The 18,459-nt window shown below is 36.6% G+C and overlaps 1 protein-coding gene across 2 annotated transcripts in view; it reads right to left on the bottom strand.

Annotated features, from left to right (window-relative positions):
- Positions 1-5,236: 5,236 nt before the first annotated feature.
- The window catches only part of LOC100266796 (ubiquitin C-terminal hydrolase 12), a 57,845-nt gene continuing 44,622 nt past the window's right edge, over positions 5,237-18,459 (bottom strand). For both annotated transcript variants that reach the window (XM_002277664.4, XM_010653329.3), the window contains exons 16-32: positions 16,596-16,718; positions 12,743-12,820; positions 12,560-12,648; positions 12,324-12,432; positions 11,683-11,751; positions 11,492-11,602; positions 8,567-8,622; positions 8,311-8,488; positions 8,123-8,224; positions 7,970-8,041; positions 7,750-7,815; positions 7,258-7,323; positions 6,639-6,725; positions 6,405-6,521; positions 6,132-6,206; positions 5,951-6,037; positions 5,237-5,863 (exon numbers count right to left, since the gene is read on the bottom strand). In XM_002277664.4, coding sequence (XP_002277700.1) covers positions 5,822-5,863; positions 5,951-6,037; positions 6,132-6,206; positions 6,405-6,521; positions 6,639-6,725; positions 7,258-7,323; positions 7,750-7,815; positions 7,970-8,041; positions 8,123-8,224; positions 8,311-8,488; positions 8,567-8,622; positions 11,492-11,602; positions 11,683-11,751; positions 12,324-12,432; positions 12,560-12,648; positions 12,743-12,820; positions 16,596-16,718 — 1,527 coding nt within the window. In that variant the 3' untranslated portion in view covers positions 5,237-5,821. The remainder of the gene's footprint in view (positions 5,864-5,950; positions 6,038-6,131; positions 6,207-6,404; positions 6,522-6,638; positions 6,726-7,257; positions 7,324-7,749; positions 7,816-7,969; positions 8,042-8,122; positions 8,225-8,310; positions 8,489-8,566; positions 8,623-11,491; positions 11,603-11,682; positions 11,752-12,323; positions 12,433-12,559; positions 12,649-12,742; positions 12,821-16,595; positions 16,719-18,459) is intronic.

Genomic DNA, 18,459 nt, shown 5'->3' with positions numbered 1-18,459 from the left:
TAGTAATGATAAACTACAAATTTTAAAATATAATAAATGTCCAGGATTGAAGGTCCGAGGCTTGGGATAGGCAGAACCCAACTTTAACTAAGATAGTACCTAAGGTCGCTTAAGGTAGTACCTAAGGTAGAATAAGGTGGTATGTAAGGGCTATTAAAGTAGAACCTAAGGTACAATCCGCAAAAAACCAAAGGTGAACCACTTGGCCACACAAAAGAATCACATAATGGCATGGTCTAAGGGTGACAAAGGAAGGTCCGAGGCATGGGATAGGTAGAACCCAACTTTAACTAAGGTAGTACCTAAGGTAGATTAAGGTGGTACCTAAAGGCTATTAAGGTAGTACCTAAGGTAGATTAATGTGGTACCTAAAGGCTATTAAGGTAGTACCTAAGGTATAATCTTAAAAAAACCAAAGGTGAACCACTTACCCACACAAAAGAATCACATAACGGCATGGTCTAAGGGTCACAAAGGAAGGTCCTAGGCTTGGGATAGGTAGAACCCAACTTTAACTAAGGTAGTACCTAAGGTCGCTTAAGGTAGTACCTAAGGTAGAATAAGGTGGTACCTAAGGGCTATTAAGGTAGTACCTAAGGTATAGTCCGCAAAAAACCAAAGGTAAACCACTTAACCACACAAAAGAATCATATAATGACATAATCTAAGGGTGACAAAGGAAAGTCCAAGGATTTGGATAGGTAGAACCCAACTTTAACTAAGGTAGTACCTAAGATCCCTTAAGGTAGTACCTAAGGTAGATTAAGATAGTACCTAAGGACTATTAAGGTAGTACCTAAAGTACAGTCTTAAAAACACCACAGGTAAACCTCTTGGCCACAGAAAAGAATCACCTAATGGCATAGTCTAAGGGTCACAAAGGAATGCCCGAGACTTGGGATAAGTAGAACCTAACTTTAACTAAGGTAGTACCTAAGGTCCTTTAAGATAGTACCTAAGGTAGATTAAGGTAGTACCTAAGGGCTATTAATGTAGTACCTAAGGGCTATTAATGTAATACCTAAGGTACAATTCTAAAAAACAAAAGGTGAACCACTTGGCCACAAAAAAAATCACATAATGGCATGGTCTAAGGGTCACAAAGGAAGGTCTGAGGCTTGAGATAGGTAGAACCCAACTTTAACTAAGGTAGTACCTATAGTCCCTTAAGATAGTACCTAAGGTAGATTAAGGTGGTACCTAAGGGTTATTAAGGTAGTACCTAAGGTATAGTTCTAAAAAAACCAAAGGTGAACCACTTGCCCACACAAGAGAATCACATAATGGCATAGTCTAAGGGTCACAAAGGAAGGTCCTAGGCTTAGAATAGGTAGAACCCAACTTTAACTAAGGTAGTACCTAAGGTCGCTTAAGGTAATACCTAAGATAGAATAAGGTGGTACCTAAGGGCTCTTAAGGTAGTACCTAAGGTACAGTCCGAAAAAAACCAAAGATGAACCACTTGACCACACAAAAGAATCACATAATGGCATGGTCTAAGGGTAACAAAGGAAGGTCAGAGGTTTTGAATAGGTAGAACCCAAATTTAACTAAGGTAGTACCTAAGGTAGATTAAGGTAGTACCTAAAGGCTATTAAGGTAATTCTTAGGGTACAATCCTCAAAAAACCAAAGGTGAACCACTTGGCCACACAAAAAAAATCACATAATGGCATGGTCTAAGGGTCACAAAGGAAAGTTTGAGCCTTGGGATAGGTAGAACCTAACTTTAACTAAGGTAGTACCTAAGGTCCCTTAAGGTAGTACCTAAGGTAGATTAAGGTAGTACCTAAGGTACAGTCTTCAAAAAACCAAAGATGAACCACTTGGCCACACAAAAGAATCACGTAATGGCATGGTTTAAGGGTCACAAAGGAAGGTCCAAGGCTTGGGATAGGTAGAACCCAACTTTAACTAAGGTAGTACCTAAGGTAGATTAAGGTAGTACCTAGGGTATAGTCCTCAAAAAACCAAAGGTGAACCACTTGGCCACAGAAAAGAATCACATAATGGCATGGTTTAAAGGTCACAAAGGAAAGTCTGAGGCTTGGGATAAGTAGAACCCAACTTTAACTAAGGTAGTACTTAAGGTCCCTTAAGGTAGTACCTAAGGTAGATTAAGGTGGTACCTAAGGTCTATTAAGGTAGTACCTAAGGTACAGTCCTTAAAAAACCAAAGGTGAACCACTTGGCCACACAAAAAAATCACATAATGGCATGGTCTAAGGGTCACAAAGGAAGGTCTAAGGCTTTGGATAGGTAAAACCCAACTTTAACTAAGGTAGTACCTAAGGTCCCTTAAGGTAGTACCTAAGGTAGATTAAGATAGTACCTAAGGGCTATTAAAGTAGTACCTAGGGTACAGTCCTCAAAAAACCAAAGGTGAACCACTTGGCCATGGAAATGAATCACATAATGGCATGGTCTAAGGGTCACAAAGGAAGGTCCGAGGCTTGGGATAGGTAGAACCCAACTTTAACTAAGGTAGTACCTAAGGTAGATTAAGGTGGTACCTAGGGTACAATCCTCAAAAAACCTAAGGTGAACTACTTGGCCACAGAAAAGAATCACATAATGGCATGGTCTAAGGGTCACAAAGAAAGGTCCGAGGCTTGGGATAAGTAGAACCCAACTTTAACTAAGGTAGTACCCATGGTCCCTTAAGGTAGTACTTAAGGTAGATTAAGGTGGTACCTAAGGGCTATTAAGGTAGTACCTAAGGTACAGTCCTCAAAAAACCAAAGGTGAACCACTTGCCCACACAAAAGAATAACATAATGGCATGGTCTAAGGGTCACAAAGGAAGGTCTGAGGCTTTGGATAGGTAAAACCCAACTTTAACTAGGGACCTAAGGTCTCTTAAGGTAGTACCTAAGGTAGATTAAGATAGTACCTAAGGGTTATAAAGGTAGTACCTAGGGTACAGTCCTCAAAAAACCAAAGGTGAACCACTTAGCCACAGAAAAGAATCACATAATTGCATGGTTTAAGGGTCACAAAGGAAGACCCGATGTTTGGGATAGGTAGAACCCAACTTTAACTAAGGTAATACCTAAGGTCCCTTAAGGTAGTACCTAAGGGTTATTAAGGTAGTACCTAAGGTATAGTCCTCAAAAAAACCAAAGGTGAACCACTTGATCACATAAAATAATCACATAATGGCATGGTCTAAGGGTGACAAAGCAAGGTCCGAGGCTATGGATAGGTATAACCCAACTTTAACTAAGGTAGTACCTAAGGTCGCTACCTAAGGTCCCTTAAGGTAGTACCTATGGTAGATTAAGATTGTGCTTAAGGGCTATTAAGGTAGTACCTAAGGTACAGTCCACAAAATAGCAATGCCGCTTACAACCTTTTGCACTTGTTAAAACTTGCTAAGTCCATTGATGTCCAAGGCTCTTTCAAAAACCTGCGACTGAGTAAGCTTTGAAATGCTACCCTTTTCTATATTCAAACTTTGCCATGGTAAGGCTCTCTTACTCTCGGTAAATAAATCTTGTACTCTGAAGAAACAATAGCTACTGGAAGTGGATGTTTTTTATGCTCAAGCCCAAACCCAAATCTACTGTACAAAATAAAATTATTTATCATCTGATGGTGAAGTTTTGAGACTAGAGGATCTCAATTGATATGAGGACTTATTCAACATGGTAAAAAGAAATTGCATATTTGAGACTAGTCGTTGATTCTGACCGCTCATATTCATCGACTTATCTCAACAATTCAAGCCAGGATGAATGGGTCCTACCTATTAATTTCGAGAGACTCATAGCTACACCTCTTCAACCTAGCTAGTTACTTAGTGTTCTTACGATGAAGTGCTCTGTTTGGTTGCTGAGACAGTGGAGATAGATTGGAGGTTTTAGGGTTTCTTTTGCTAAAATTAGAGAAAGAAGATTAGGTGTTTGGGAAATTTTATGTTCTTGGGTCGGGCATGAGGAGATGTAACCCAACATCATTAACTTTTAGATTTTTGTGTTTTATTAAATTTCAAATATATTCTGCTGACATGGAGACTGTAAAAGAGTACTCTGGGAAGAGAAAAGGGACTAAGCATAGAGTGCACAAGAATGATAATATTATCCCCTTTGGCAGTCAAATATGATATTCCACAATCTTGGGGTTTGAATACCATAACATTTCCAAATTAGCAGTTGAAAACACAAGTTTCCCTTCAATAAAAGTTTCCATAGTCTCACTCTTGAGGACAACACTTCTTTTGATGGGGAATGGATGTCTCATCTATCCTCTGTAAGGCAAGTAGCCTTATATATAAAATAGGGAGAGTGTAATGGGAAAGGTAGAAAAAAATAATAAAATTTGTTTTCTCAAGTTTGCATCTCCTGGGTTCATAAGAATCATATTGCAAACTGATTGGGTTTGTCCTGAAAACGGACTAGGATGAGATTGTTAGTAATTAGGATCAGGTTCTGTTAACCAATTTTGTATTTTAAACTGACCTTCTTGTTGACTCGTACATGCAATCTTTAAAAGAAAACCTCTTCTCAACTATCATTATTCTCTCGGACCAAATTATTGTTGAACCATTGTGCAAGGAGCAACTTCAGGCTTGGAAGAAATGCCAAATTACTGGGTCCCACAATAGAAATTGTATCCCTCTGCTCCCCAAATCCTACAACTAGGAAGCATTGACTAATAACGAATGAATACAAATAATTGGGGGTTATTTTTTCTATTCCTCCCACAAGTCACAACCACTCTCTCATCAGCAGTGGGCCAGAGCTTTCCCAAGGCCACATGTAAATCACCACTAACTTAATCTTCCCTTATTTTTCTGAGATGAGTTAAGTAAGAGAGCTATATTTTATTTAGCAATTCCTTTAAAAATGAAGATAAATTTATTTGAACAAATGTATATAATATTTGAATTTTTCTGTTTGATTTGGATGAAAGCAATGTAAATAATTAAAAGTCTGTCCTAGAGGAACTCAGACTTTCGAAAACATCCCTACAACTACCTCAGAACTTAAGACGGTGTCCTCGTGTAAGTACCATATATAGAAGAACTTCATGGTAAAATCTCTGAAATATGCATCATTCAACTCCGAAGAAATGAATTGGATTAAGGAGCGGCTGACTTCAAATCAGACATAGAAGGAGAGATGCTTGGGTTGGAGGTTGGGCTTGATACCCTTTCCTAACGTTTAAAATATATAAATAAATAAATAAATAAAATAAAAAAGAAAGGCAATTACACTCACAATCCATAATAACACTTCATGAACAACAGTTTATTTTAAAATGCTGATTTACTGGGACAAGTTTCTTTTACACAAAAAAAGAAAACACCTAGAAATATGTCCCAAATTTCTAAACTCGTCTAAAGTAAAATCAAAAGTCAGGCAAAACAAAATGACTCAAAAGTCATCCACTATATCCTGATCCTGTATACATTTCCTAGTCCAAAATCTTGTTTATGATTATGTACTTTGTTAACTTCTACTTCTCTAAAGATAAAAAGGCCACTGATCTTATCATCACCCTCACACCACCATCTCCACAGAAATATGGAAGCAGCAAAAGCTCAAGTTGGTTTTTGTCCATCCACACTTTGAACACACTGGATATGGGAAAACTCCTTCCATCCACGCTAGAAGAAAGAATTACATAGCCAACAAAATCAAAAACACCCCACCACTCATCACCACAATGCTAAGCTTCAGTTCTCACCCTCAAAACTTCATTTGCTTTTTCATCATTTTCCACATCTTTACAGTCAGTGAATGATGTTGTGAGCTGCCAATTGTTCGTCAACCTTGGCAGGGGGTAATTCATTCCTTCTATTTCTTATTATCCTGCTCCTAGTTGTAGATTTTTACCGGCTTCTCAAATGTGTGACGGTTCTGCATGGTTGGGTGACAACATCAATATGGAATTTACAATCTAGCATATCTAAACAGGATAGAAGTTAATACCAAGAAGCAACATACCTGATTAGCTGCATAAGCCCTTTTAGGAGCAGTGTCAGAATGCTCTAGTCCAAGATACTGCTCCCAAGCACCATAAACATCTCTTCTCTGTTTGCAAGTGAATGTTCAAAAAAATAAAAATAAAAATAAATAAATAAAAGCAAATGCCCAATATGATTTCATACACACAAACACACCACACCTGAAAACGACTGGAGACAATGTCAGAGTCTTGAAGGTACTCTGGGCGACCTAGTGAAAGAAAGGCAAACCTCCACTGGGAAAAAGTAAAGACAACAAACAAAGGTAGATTGCTCAAAATGACGTCAGAATTGCAAGAAGCTTCTTGAAAAAATGAAAAGAAAAAGGTTTATACCACCATGGTGTAGTCATATCATCTACTGATTTTATGGTGCCATGTAATAAGTAGTGTTCATTAGAAGAATATGACAGTGGATGCATAAGGAAAATATACCTTAGCAAATTCTTCCTCTGGAACCAGCAGCTTCTTCTGTATCCGCACCTTAACTTCAGCCAGAGTTTCACCCTCATGGATGACCAAGAAAAAAGGCTCCCCGAAATTCTGAATTTGCTATCAAACAAGAGGAAATTTGAGCAAGAAAGGTTTACAGTTTCAGCAAATAGTTTGTCAGTACAGAAATTCGAGTATATGACAAACCCTAGTTAATCTCGGTATATAATTAGTTACCATTTGGTTCTGAGCTGTGTCTTTTGTAAAGTGGTATACATGAATCAAGCGATCCTGTGGTCCAAGATTTTTCTCTTCTTCAGGAATCTGCAATATTTAAAAGTTAAATTGGAAAATTGATCAAATCTGGATCATGTACATTTTACTTTCATCTAAATTAGAAAATTAAAAAAGAAAAATTAACTAAACAAGAACAAACCAATAAAAAAGTACAACTAATAACTAATTTTTAAGTACAGCATTTCTAACTAGTCCGAACTATTACCATCTGAACCACCAATGTGTTTCTCCAATTTCTAATTAGGATCCGATACTGGTACAAGTCTGATCCGTCAGTAAGGTACAGCTATAACAACACTGCATCTTTCATGACTAAACTCACCCACACACATACATATATGCATGCATACATATGAACACGTTCATACATATACAAAGATCCACCTACTAACACATGCGTGCGTGTATACCATGCTCATGCGCACACACAAACACAGCATAAAACTCGAATCTAGTTAAACTCACCCACCCACCCACCCACCTACTTAAATATATGCATGTATGCACACACTCAATTGCACAGATACACATTGAGAAAGAGAGATTGAGAGGAACTGACCTCTTCAGCACGCAGTGTCCAGTATTGATCATTAATGTTCTCAATTTTTTCATTTGAAGGAAAAACCTGCAGACATACCGTGGAAGAATTCTTAGACATAAATTAAGAACAAATGTTAATTGGTCTCAAATAATAACTTGATGGTGGCAGCAGCTGAGGGAAAGCCAGACCAATGGGATGCCTCAATGCGCATAGTTCATTTCTTCAGCTAGTAAAGTTCATTTCTTTAGCCAGCATGGTTCATTTCTTTAGCCAGCAAAGCTCATGTTTTTAGTCAAGTTCAAAAACACAAAGAAAAGCATGAGACTTCAGCCGAAGCACGTTAAGACCATAAAGGGTCTCTGAAAATGCAGCTGGCTTACAGAAGCATCGGTTTACCACTTGTCTTGAACAAATAAACCCAGAAAAGGAGTATGGTCTTATGATATTTTTCTTCCAGAAACGATCATCATCAACCAGAGTAGTAATAGCATGCAAAGATAAAGCTTACACCTTATAGATCTTGTGATAGAAAACTTCAAGCAACCTAACTTCAGCATTAGGATGAGACAGCTCAACCTGTTCCAAAATTTGGTATCAACATCAAGTAGACGTTACAAAACTACAAGAAAAATTCTATAGAAGGGAGAGAAAGGCTGCAACAATTAATAAAAGAAAGTGCACAATTTTGGTACAGAAGATGATCGAGGGGATGAACTGCCAGAAAAGTTACCTTTGTTTTAAGAGCATTAATTACATCCCCTACTGTACTCTGTTTTGGCAGTCTAATACTATGACTAACAACCTGTTGACAGAAAAACCCAAATTTTACTCCATGGATGATCTCAAGGCATTAACCACAAACAAGACTTTGATCCACACTCACTTCCTCCTTTTCAGCATGATGAAAAGCAACTTTCAAAGTTTTTAAACCTTGTAATTCTGGAAGAGGGATGTCCAATACTTCATAGTACAATACATCCGAAATCTGTCCCAAAAATAAATTGATCAATGAAAAAAGGATTTCCATGTCAAAACAGAGCATACATTAATATGGGCCATGTAATAAATTACCAGATTGTAGTGAACCAGCATGTCAGACAAATGGTCCACCCCACGGTACTTAATTGGCTGGGGTTTTGGTTGCTGAGAGTAACAGTTGTGAGATGTGAGCCTGATTTTGGATGGATCATCCAAACCAAGCTGACGAGCTACTCTTTCTACCACGTCATCATAAGTAAAAAGCTTTGACCTGGACATTCATATGCACCAGCTAGTAAATAAACTATAATCATAATGCTGATTAGTTACAATTGATTTCTGCACTTACATCTCAAGACAAAAATCATCTTCCTTGGGTTTTTCTAGGGACCGAAAATGAACAACCTACAAAACATCAAGACATGCAAAGACAAACCATTTTAGCTAAGGAAATAACCAGAGTATAGGTTTTATTCCTCAACATTTCTTAAGATTATTGAGAAGCTCATAAATACAAGTAGTGCAGATATATGAACCTTTACACACAATACAAACCAAATGAAAATGAAATTAAAATGCAGATTATCCATCTTATTTAAAGATGCACTTCTAAAATCATAATAAGTTATTCTTTTCTCTTTTTGGACAAGCAGTGTCTAGAATAACAGATTGAACCTTCAATGCTTCACCATAAGAAGAGACTCAACCATAAGCATTAAAGTGTAAATAGAACAACTGCAAAAATTAAAAATGTGTCCTTACACTTTCAAGCAAATTTAGAGTTCTACAAAACTATTTCACAACCACTTTTCCCTTTCACTCTTTTGTTTCTTCCTTTAGGTACACTTCTAACATTTAAGGGACAAAGATATTTACATCACTTGCTGGGATATGAAGTTTTGAGAAGTATTGTCCACTAAGCTTAGTAAAGAGGAAATGTTCTTTTTGGAAGTTTTAAGCATACAGATATGCCTGGGCCAGATTGAACCTCAAAGAAATCCATCAACATAAATAATACCCTAACATACACACAGTTTATGCCATTTATTAGTGTATCCAACTAGAGTTTTTCCTCCTTTCAAGACTTTATGTGGATTTTCTATTTCAGATGAAAAGCACAGAGATAATCTTTCTCCCCACTATTGGTTATAGACAAAATACCTAATATAATCTCTATCACAAATGGAACAACTCAACATTTTCAGAACTCTGGAATGCTTGTGCAACCACACATAGACTAGATCCTCACCTTATGGCCAAAAGCAAATATTCTTCTTTAAAACATGCAGAAATTGAGGGGGATGGTTTCTTCTTTGTTCCATTTCTGGATGGTGGTAGTGTGTCTTGGGTGGGTGGGGAATTGGAAATTTGCATGCTACAACTATCTTTACCCTAACAGATTCCGTAATATGGGACTAGTTTGGTGGACATGTCTCACAGATCTATATATATGTCGTTTTCCACACTATTCTATTATTGTCAAAATCACCATGCTTCTTTAATTTTCACCAAGTTGAAATGATTCTATGGGCATCCTTTTACAAGGATGGCAGCATCCATATCATCAGAAGTCTAGTTAGATGTATCCTTTCCACTCAATTCACCAAAACCTAAATCCCAACCACTTGTGGTACATAAATCAACAAACTCCTTTTCATAATTCAGCTCTACCCTGAGTACTCTCTTCATTAAACTGTTGCCAATAAAACATGCTCTCTCTCCATCGAGGTGCCAATCCCTTCATTTTGGCTACCCTATTGTTGTGGTGAAACCTTCAGCCGTCCAAGATTCCAATTTTAGTTCCATACTTGACATGCCATTTCTTGACTGTTCATTAATCCCTACGACAGATGTATCTCTGCATAAAACTGTCTTCATCCATCATGCATTCAGAATTCATATAATTCTATATTTTCTATGCCTTTACAATGAGTAAACACAAAGGTGAGCTAAATTATAAAACTATGTTGGCAGTTAAGGAACCAATAGCTAAATTATGAAATTATATTAAGATTCAGTTCGCTGTGCCACCAGGAGTCAATGCTGTGCTGTTGAAATTCAATTGAATTAAAACTCAGCTTCCAAAGTATGATCATCCAAATCCTATTAATTCTTTCCCCCTACCGAATCAAAGCCCAACCAAACCCACCCATGGCATGACTTGCAAATTTTATAAAATGAATGGCTATTAGAGAAGCTTCTATCATCAACAATACTAAGGAATTAGTGTCTCAAACTCCTGAATTCCAGATGCATAAAAAGTTCTGGTATCTTAATCTTGAGGCCCAACTCATGATCAAAACTCCATGAGCATCCATCAATTTTCCTCCAGTTCCCAGTTCTACATCAATTTAATATCAAAACATTACATGGCACTTCTGAAGCAAATTATTCCTTGCACAATGGCAGTGTCTCCTTTGCATGCTTTTCTGGCAAGGCATCAACTTTTGAGTATATACAGTCATAAAGTCATCCTCATTTGTCAATGAACTGGAAACTTAGAAAAATTAGTCACCCTATAGATACCAAATTAATGCATGGAAAGTAGAGTAGTTTTGATTTGAGAATCATCTTGAAGATTCAATATAGCCAACCCAAGTTTAAATCCTCCCTAAGTTACAAATCTATAACCAATAAATAAATGACAGTAAAACACGGTTTCCAATAAATTATAAAAAAAAAAGAAAAAAATCCTCAGAGAGACTCCACCAAGCAGAGGGAAAAGGCACTTAATGATATTTGTAAATCCAAATATTATAACTTGAACCACTCAGAAACCATGGAAAAGAATAATTTATTTGCATAACCACTACTTTTTTTACCTAATATTGCTTCTAAACACATCATAATTAGAAGAATCCTGAATCAACTAAGATATCTAAGCAGTAAGTACAGAGTACAAACATCACTGCAACTTCGTAGAGAATAAAAGAACAGATTATTCCTAAGTTGAAGTCAATTTCCATTTCAATTCTAATTAGACCTTAAGAAATCTTAAACCAACTAAGATATCTAAGCTAAAAACTAGATTCCAACAACAACTTGCACATCTGCCACAGGTCAAGAGGCCATATAAGATTTAAGCATGTTCATCTATGAGCGACTGTTAGCCAGCTCACTATCATTCTTCAACTTATAATGATTATCAATATGTGGTCTAGTCAGCTCTCTCATCATGCTAGTGTCAATCCTAAAAACACAAACAATATACTAGCTTCAACTATTAAGAAATTTATTCATGTTAACATATAACAGAAGCTCCATAGAACAGTACTTGGCGATTGTGCACGTATTCTAAAAATGAAGGAACATCTGGATAGCGGAATGATTCACCACTTTCAATTGGAGGTGTTTTTTGAAAGCAAATGATATCACCATCTTCAAGCTGCAAAGACAACAGATAAGTTAAAACAGTTGATAATGCCTGTATAAAACAGATTATCTGCAAATGATTTATGACTATACCTGGCTAGCTCGGAATGTGAATTTCTTATCAATGGGTTCACACATGACACTAGGATCAAACTTGATTTCCTGAACATCACAAAGGATGATTAAGAAAATAAGATGCCTTCACTAATTATAATGTAGTTCTACACAGTCTTATATAAGGTTAACACTTGGTCCTATTCAACATTTAAAATGGACCTCAACAATACGAAAAGGAGGATCAGACAGCTTAGCTTGACTGCAAAACCACTTGACTCCTTACCATTCAAATTGGAACAGGCAAATGCTTGGCTAATGTACATGCTCATGCACACACACACACTCATGTCAGGAAATGAACCAAAGAGAAAAAAAAAAAAAGAAAGAAAGAGGGAATGATGCATAATATAGCATCACAGTTCAATCCTGACCATTGTCATTCTCTCTACAAGTAACTAGAGAACAGGCTAGAGGAAAAGAAGGACCAAGATCAAAAAGCCTTTCTATTGTGTTACGTTATCATTTATCAAGGTCCAACCTCACTGACTTGCAAACACTCAACCTGGTTGGACCTGCATGCTGGTTTCAGAGCTTCAGATGCTTGAGGAATGAGACTGAGAGCAGAAGTTATGAAATGATGATACAACTTATCTAAAAACACGTGACAAAGAACAAACCTCATAGAGTTCAATCTCTTCATCAGGAGCATAACCAACCATTTCATTCAGTTTTGACAAAATTTCTACAGGCTTACCAGTACTCTTCACAAAAAGCCTTCCAACATAACTGAGATCACAGATGAGATGAATTCAACAACATCAAATAACAGGTAATGAATTCAACAACATCAAATGACAGGTAATCCAGCCCCCAGAAAGGAAAGAAGAAAAAAAGCAACTGAAAATTTGATTACTTTAGCTCTTCCTTCTCAGGATCATAAAGCTTGAAGAAAAGCAAAATATCATCCTTTGTCTTCTCAGGTGGAGGGTTTGGGTGTAAATCCTGAATAAGAATAGATATAATCAATAACATGGCTGAAGGGAACCCAAGTATTACAGCAGCAACTATGATGGCTGAATTGATTAGACAATATTACCGGCCCAAGATTTACTTCCAAGAACAACTTTAGTTCTGCATTTTGAACCTTATTTGATATCTCCCTTAACTGTCCAACCTACAATACAAAGAAAGCTACTATGAGATCTCAGCAAAATGCTGAGAGTAGAATCAACAGCCATTAGCATGAAAACTGAAAATTGCCAGCCACAAGTCCCACAGTGTGGTATAACTCATGTCAAAGAATATCACCAGAATGAAAACATGGCATTAACAAAGGATCAATCCTCAATCCTTCAGAAGAATATGACCCATTAATAATTCTCTATTTATTAATTTTCCACATAAACTAGGCAATATAAAACACAGAATTCAAGTAAAAAAAAAACAGTGAAAACAGAAAAAGGGCAGGGGGGAAAAGGCAACAAGAAATAAACACAAGAAGCCAACCCACACCTTACAAGAGAAGTCATCTATCACCAATGGTTTACAGTCTGTAAGTGCAACTCAAAAAATTAAACAAAGGCGCATTACTCAGACAAATGGCAGAAAGACCCATAAATATTAAACATGAAGACTTCACAATTTTATTAATCAACCTGAATCAAAAGATTTGCAGCAAAAATAACATAACAAAATCAGAAATAGGTATTAGTTTGCTTATGTCTAACTGCTTAGGAATGCAGCTTCCCCTCTTCCACAGAAACCACTATCTGGGGGAATTTAGCAACACAGCTCTAATAGAGTTAGAGCTTGGCTCAAAATTTGATATATTGGGGGCTGATAAAGTGTGTAATGGTTCTAATCTTAGCTGGAATTTGAGTACATAGTACTATGCAAAGTGACATGTACAAGCAACCATCAAGTTAGAAAAATTTGTCCAATTATAATCTTTTGACGTTAGTAAGATTCCCGCAGGTTTTCCATTGATAAATTAAACCCAAACTAATTCTTTATTCGAGAATTGATCTAACACTCAACAAAAGAGGCAAGCACTTAATGGTTCCACATTTTGCCAACCGATCCACCTCTGAGTTGTCTGACCTAGGACAAGTAAAAAAGCATCCAACCATCATGAATGCCAATGATTTTGCACCCAAGACACAAAAAGATAATAATGGCCTAGTCTTCTTCTACTGCAATAATGTTAAATCCAAACAACTTAGGAGTTTCGATCTTCCAGATCACTTTTCATGTTAGTGAAACCTGATGCAAGATCATTTAGGATTAAGCCTAGGTCTACCTTCTTAAAGAAAATCTGAAACAGCTTGTGTTCCAAACCTTCCATAAAATGATTTAAAACCAATTTCAAGCTAAACTTTAAGTTTTTCAAACAGATAATGGAGGACAGTTTGTTTTTTTTTTCTAACACCTTGGGTACCTACTTAAGTGAGATTGAGATTGTTCATCAAACATCTTGCATTGAAAGCCCTCAACAAAATGGAATAGTTGAGAGGTTTTATTTACTATGGGAGTGCCTAAATATTTGTAGGGAGAAGCTACCTTAACAACCTGTTATCTCATCAATAAAATCCCTACCAGGGTCCTCAATTTTAAGACACCTTTGGACTCTCTAAAACTGATTTTTCCAGCTTCTCCCTTGTTTAACGCCCTTCCACCAAAAGCTTCCAGTTGCATAACATTTGTTAATATCCACAATCTGCATTGTGCATATACTACTGTAGACCCCCATTTGGGGCTCATTTTCATGCAGCTCATTTTTGCCAGGTGTCACAATTCTGGGTGGCCACAAGTCGACTCATGGATGGCTACTAGGGAATCACAATAGTGCTTTGAATGAGTCAATCAGAGGATGAAACCTATAAAGTGAGATTCTGGAGGAACGTTTCTGTTAGAGGAGGAGCGTATCTGCCAGAGGGGAGGGGTTTTTTTGATTGTCTGGGGGAGCGTATTGAGTTTTGGGGGGTGAGGTCTTTCTGAGAGGAGAAGTTTGGGCTAGTGACGAGGACCAGTCTTCTGAGGTAGCTTAGAGAGTTTTTGGGGAGAGGAGAGAAAGAAAAAGGGGAGAGAGGAAGAACCGGAGAGTGGGAGTTTTCTGGAGGGTATTCTGGACGCTGAGAAAACGAGGAACCAGAGAGTGATATTTTTCTGGGGATTCTTTCTTGGAGGGAAGCCAAACGAGAGTGAGGAAAACGCATGAGAGAAATGCAGGGTCCACAACTACATTCAAATATCTATCAAACTTAGAACCTAAACTACACAATCTTCTTTACAAATCTACTTCATTCCTTGAATAGTCAAAACACAAAATATGTCCATTGCACATCTAGCTCATTCAAATATGCATTAAACTTAGGACCTTAACCACGCACCACACTTTCTTGAACAGGAACACACAGACACTCTTCATTGTAGACCTACCACATTCAGATATCTACAAAACCAAGAACCTCAACCACCTTGTACTGCAGCTTTTAGAGGAGTTCCTCTAAGTGTTTTACAACTCAATTGGATTGCGGTTTGCGCTTCAAAAGTTTGAGAATGTTGGGGTTTCTCTTTGTTTTTAGATTTCTATTGTTGGGAGTTTTCTCTTTTGTTCAGTTTGTGTAGGAAGGACCTCTCATCCTTCCCTTGGTTTCTTCTCTTTCTTTTGTATCTTTTCTTTCTCCTGTATCTTTTCTTCTATCAATACATTTTTCTTCGTTTCTGATCAAAAAAAAAAAAAAAGAACCTCAACCACCTTATTCCCTAAAAGGCCACACAGGTACACATAAACACACAACACACACACGCATGAAATATCATACACTAGCCCATTTAGATGCCTATTAAACCAATGATCTCAATCACATTATTCACTAGAAGTCCACACAGGTGCACATCAGACACATTGTTCCCTTAAAGGCCACAAATGCATGCATTCATGCACAAACACAAATGCACAAAACACGCAGACACAAAAAACAGCAGAAGTGCATGTGAAGACACACAGACACACACAAAACCTCACCACATCACAACTCTGAAAAAATACACCCACCCACTCACACACAAAATCTTCATAGTGTATTTATCTGATTCAGAAATCTATTAAACCTAGGACTGTAACTACAGAACTTATACCATCATAAACACAATTTTCATTGTATATCATCCCATTTCTACTTTTGCTAGATATCTTTTAAATCTAGGACCTCAATCACACTATTCCTTTAATAGTCATGCACACACAATCTTCATCATGCATCTACTTCATTTAGATAGCTATTAAACCTAAGACCTCAACCAAACTATTCCACACACACACATGTTCATTCCTATCTATTAAACCCAAGACCTCAACAATATTATTTCTTAAGCACTCTCACTCACACAATCAACACCATGCATACACACTATATTCTTTGAATGGTCAATGAATCATGCACATGTGGATGACAAAAAATCTTCATTGTGAATCTATACACACAATCTTCACTGTGCATCTACCTCATTTAGATATCCAACCAAGGACCTCAACCACACATAATATCTGTTGTGCATCTACACATGTTCGCAAACACAATATTATTGTCCATACCCTATTCCAATACCTATTAAGCTAGAAGCTCAACAACAGACATACACACATGATCATCATTGTGCACTATACATACGCATACACAAATGCATCATCTTCATCGTACATCTGCACCATTCAGATATCTATCAAACCTAGGACCTCAACCACACTATTCACTGAACAGTCCCCCAAAAACCACAAAAATAAAAAATAAAAAACAAAAATGGAAAAGAAAAATCAGTGAGAGTAGAATAAGAGATAAACCTATTAAATACAAAGCCACATAATTCAACAGCATCAGAGTAACTTTAAGAACATAAGATATTTGAAACCAAAGCATACTAGAAGTGCTAAAGTAGAAAACATTTACAGATTGTTGTTCTTCTAGATGTGTCAATGGCCGATTAGGACGATATGTGTGGTTTTGGCGCTTTGCCCACAGCCAAAAACGCTGAAATTGAATTGGTATACCAAACTCTTTAGCTACCTCCTCCTGCATGTAGCTTTATGATTAGCCAACATAAACTGATAAAAGAACTGTGACATGAATTTTATGACCACATATTAAGAGCCAATAATATAGAGCAAATATGGCCATACAAATACTGTTTCCAAATTAGGCTATCAAAATAACTTCAAATAAATATGTCACATTAAGAAATAGGAATAAACAATGAATCATGGATCACTTTTAAGAAGAAAAATCAGTATCATCACTATTTCCAAACTTCTCAATTTGAATATGTTGTATTATTTTAATACTATTCCCAGACAAGAATACTTTATGTTTGGCAACAAAATTTACGGCATTATAAATTCTAATAATGTTTATGTTGGTATAACCATTTCACCAAGTTGTTCAATCAACAAAGCAAAGACTTCCTTGAGTGAGGTGGTGTATGGGTGACAAAATATAATCAATTATTTGACCTACTTATAACAAATACGTATTTAAACAAAAGTATTTTCTTCTGTGAAAAATAAAAATTACATGAAAGAAGATACAAGGAAGGGCAAGATAATATTTGGAACACAGAAAAAAAATAAAAATAAAAATGATGAATATAAAAAAAAATTAAATTAGAATTAAAAGAACAGTAAGAAAAAAATTCTAAAGAGAGAGAGAGAGAGGAACCCCTTTTTAAATCAGAATAACAAATTCATTGACATGAATTACTAATTTATTTTGGCAAGAAAATAAAATAGTTTTATTAAAGTGCCTAAAAGAGGAGCACACAACCCAACTACACAGGTCACATTTCTTTTTTTTCTTTTTTTTTAATGAGTAAAGCAAAAGTGTATTATAAACAAAAAGCACCAAAACATCGCTCTTAAGTACAAAGTATACAACAAACACTTAAAAGCGCAAGCAAACGGAGAGGGACCAACAGAAAACTACACTCCCCTCAAAATGAACCCACCCAATCCACCAAATCTACAGCCGAAGAAGGACCAGAAATTAAAAACAACCTAGACCAATCCCATAGATTACAAAGGAAAGCATATTTTAGTCCTTGAATGGACTGTCACACATTCTCAAAAGTTCTGTTTCTTTCCTTCCAAATGGTCCAAAATAAGCATACAAGAGCTGTTTGCCACACCTTTTACCACAAAGAACCATGCTATCATAAGAATGTGTCTCTAACCAAACAAGGAAGTACCCAAAGCACACCAAACAGGGAGAACAAAGGATTCCATAACACTCTTATCTTGACATGGTGGATAAGAATGTGGTCAATGGTCTCTTCCTCTTCAAGACAAAGGAAACATTTATTTGCCAAAGATCACCCTCTCCTATTTAAATGATCCAAAGTAACACCTTTGCCCAAGAAGCCTCCCAAGCAAAAAAAAAAGGAAAAGCGCAGAAAGACTACTTCCTACCTAAAATGTGAATGAAATCTAACAAGGAACTAATATGAAAATCCTGAGGCACAATATACCAAAAAAACAAAGATCTTAACAGGTGCTCTTCATTATAACTTCCAAATTCCCTCACTCTCAAAACTTCTTATATTCTACTCTTTCCAAATGCACCAAATAAATAAATAAATAAAACACACACAGACCATCCTCACCAATCTAAACAAACCTACACAGGTTGGTGCAAGTTAGTTTGGGTAGAGCCCCTTAGTTCAGTTAGAATGTTTACCTAAGCGATTCAGTTCAGTTCAGTTTTAGCGGGGAGTTTTTCTTTAACTTGACCAAACTTGATCCCTCCATAAAATATTTTTTTT

Source organism: Vitis vinifera, chromosome 6, assembly GCF_030704535.1.
Source record: "Vitis vinifera cultivar Pinot Noir 40024 chromosome 6, ASM3070453v1".
Lineage (NCBI taxonomy): Eukaryota > Viridiplantae > Streptophyta > Magnoliopsida > Vitales > Vitaceae > Vitis > Vitis vinifera.
This window is presented reverse-complemented; position numbering and strand designations above follow the sequence as displayed.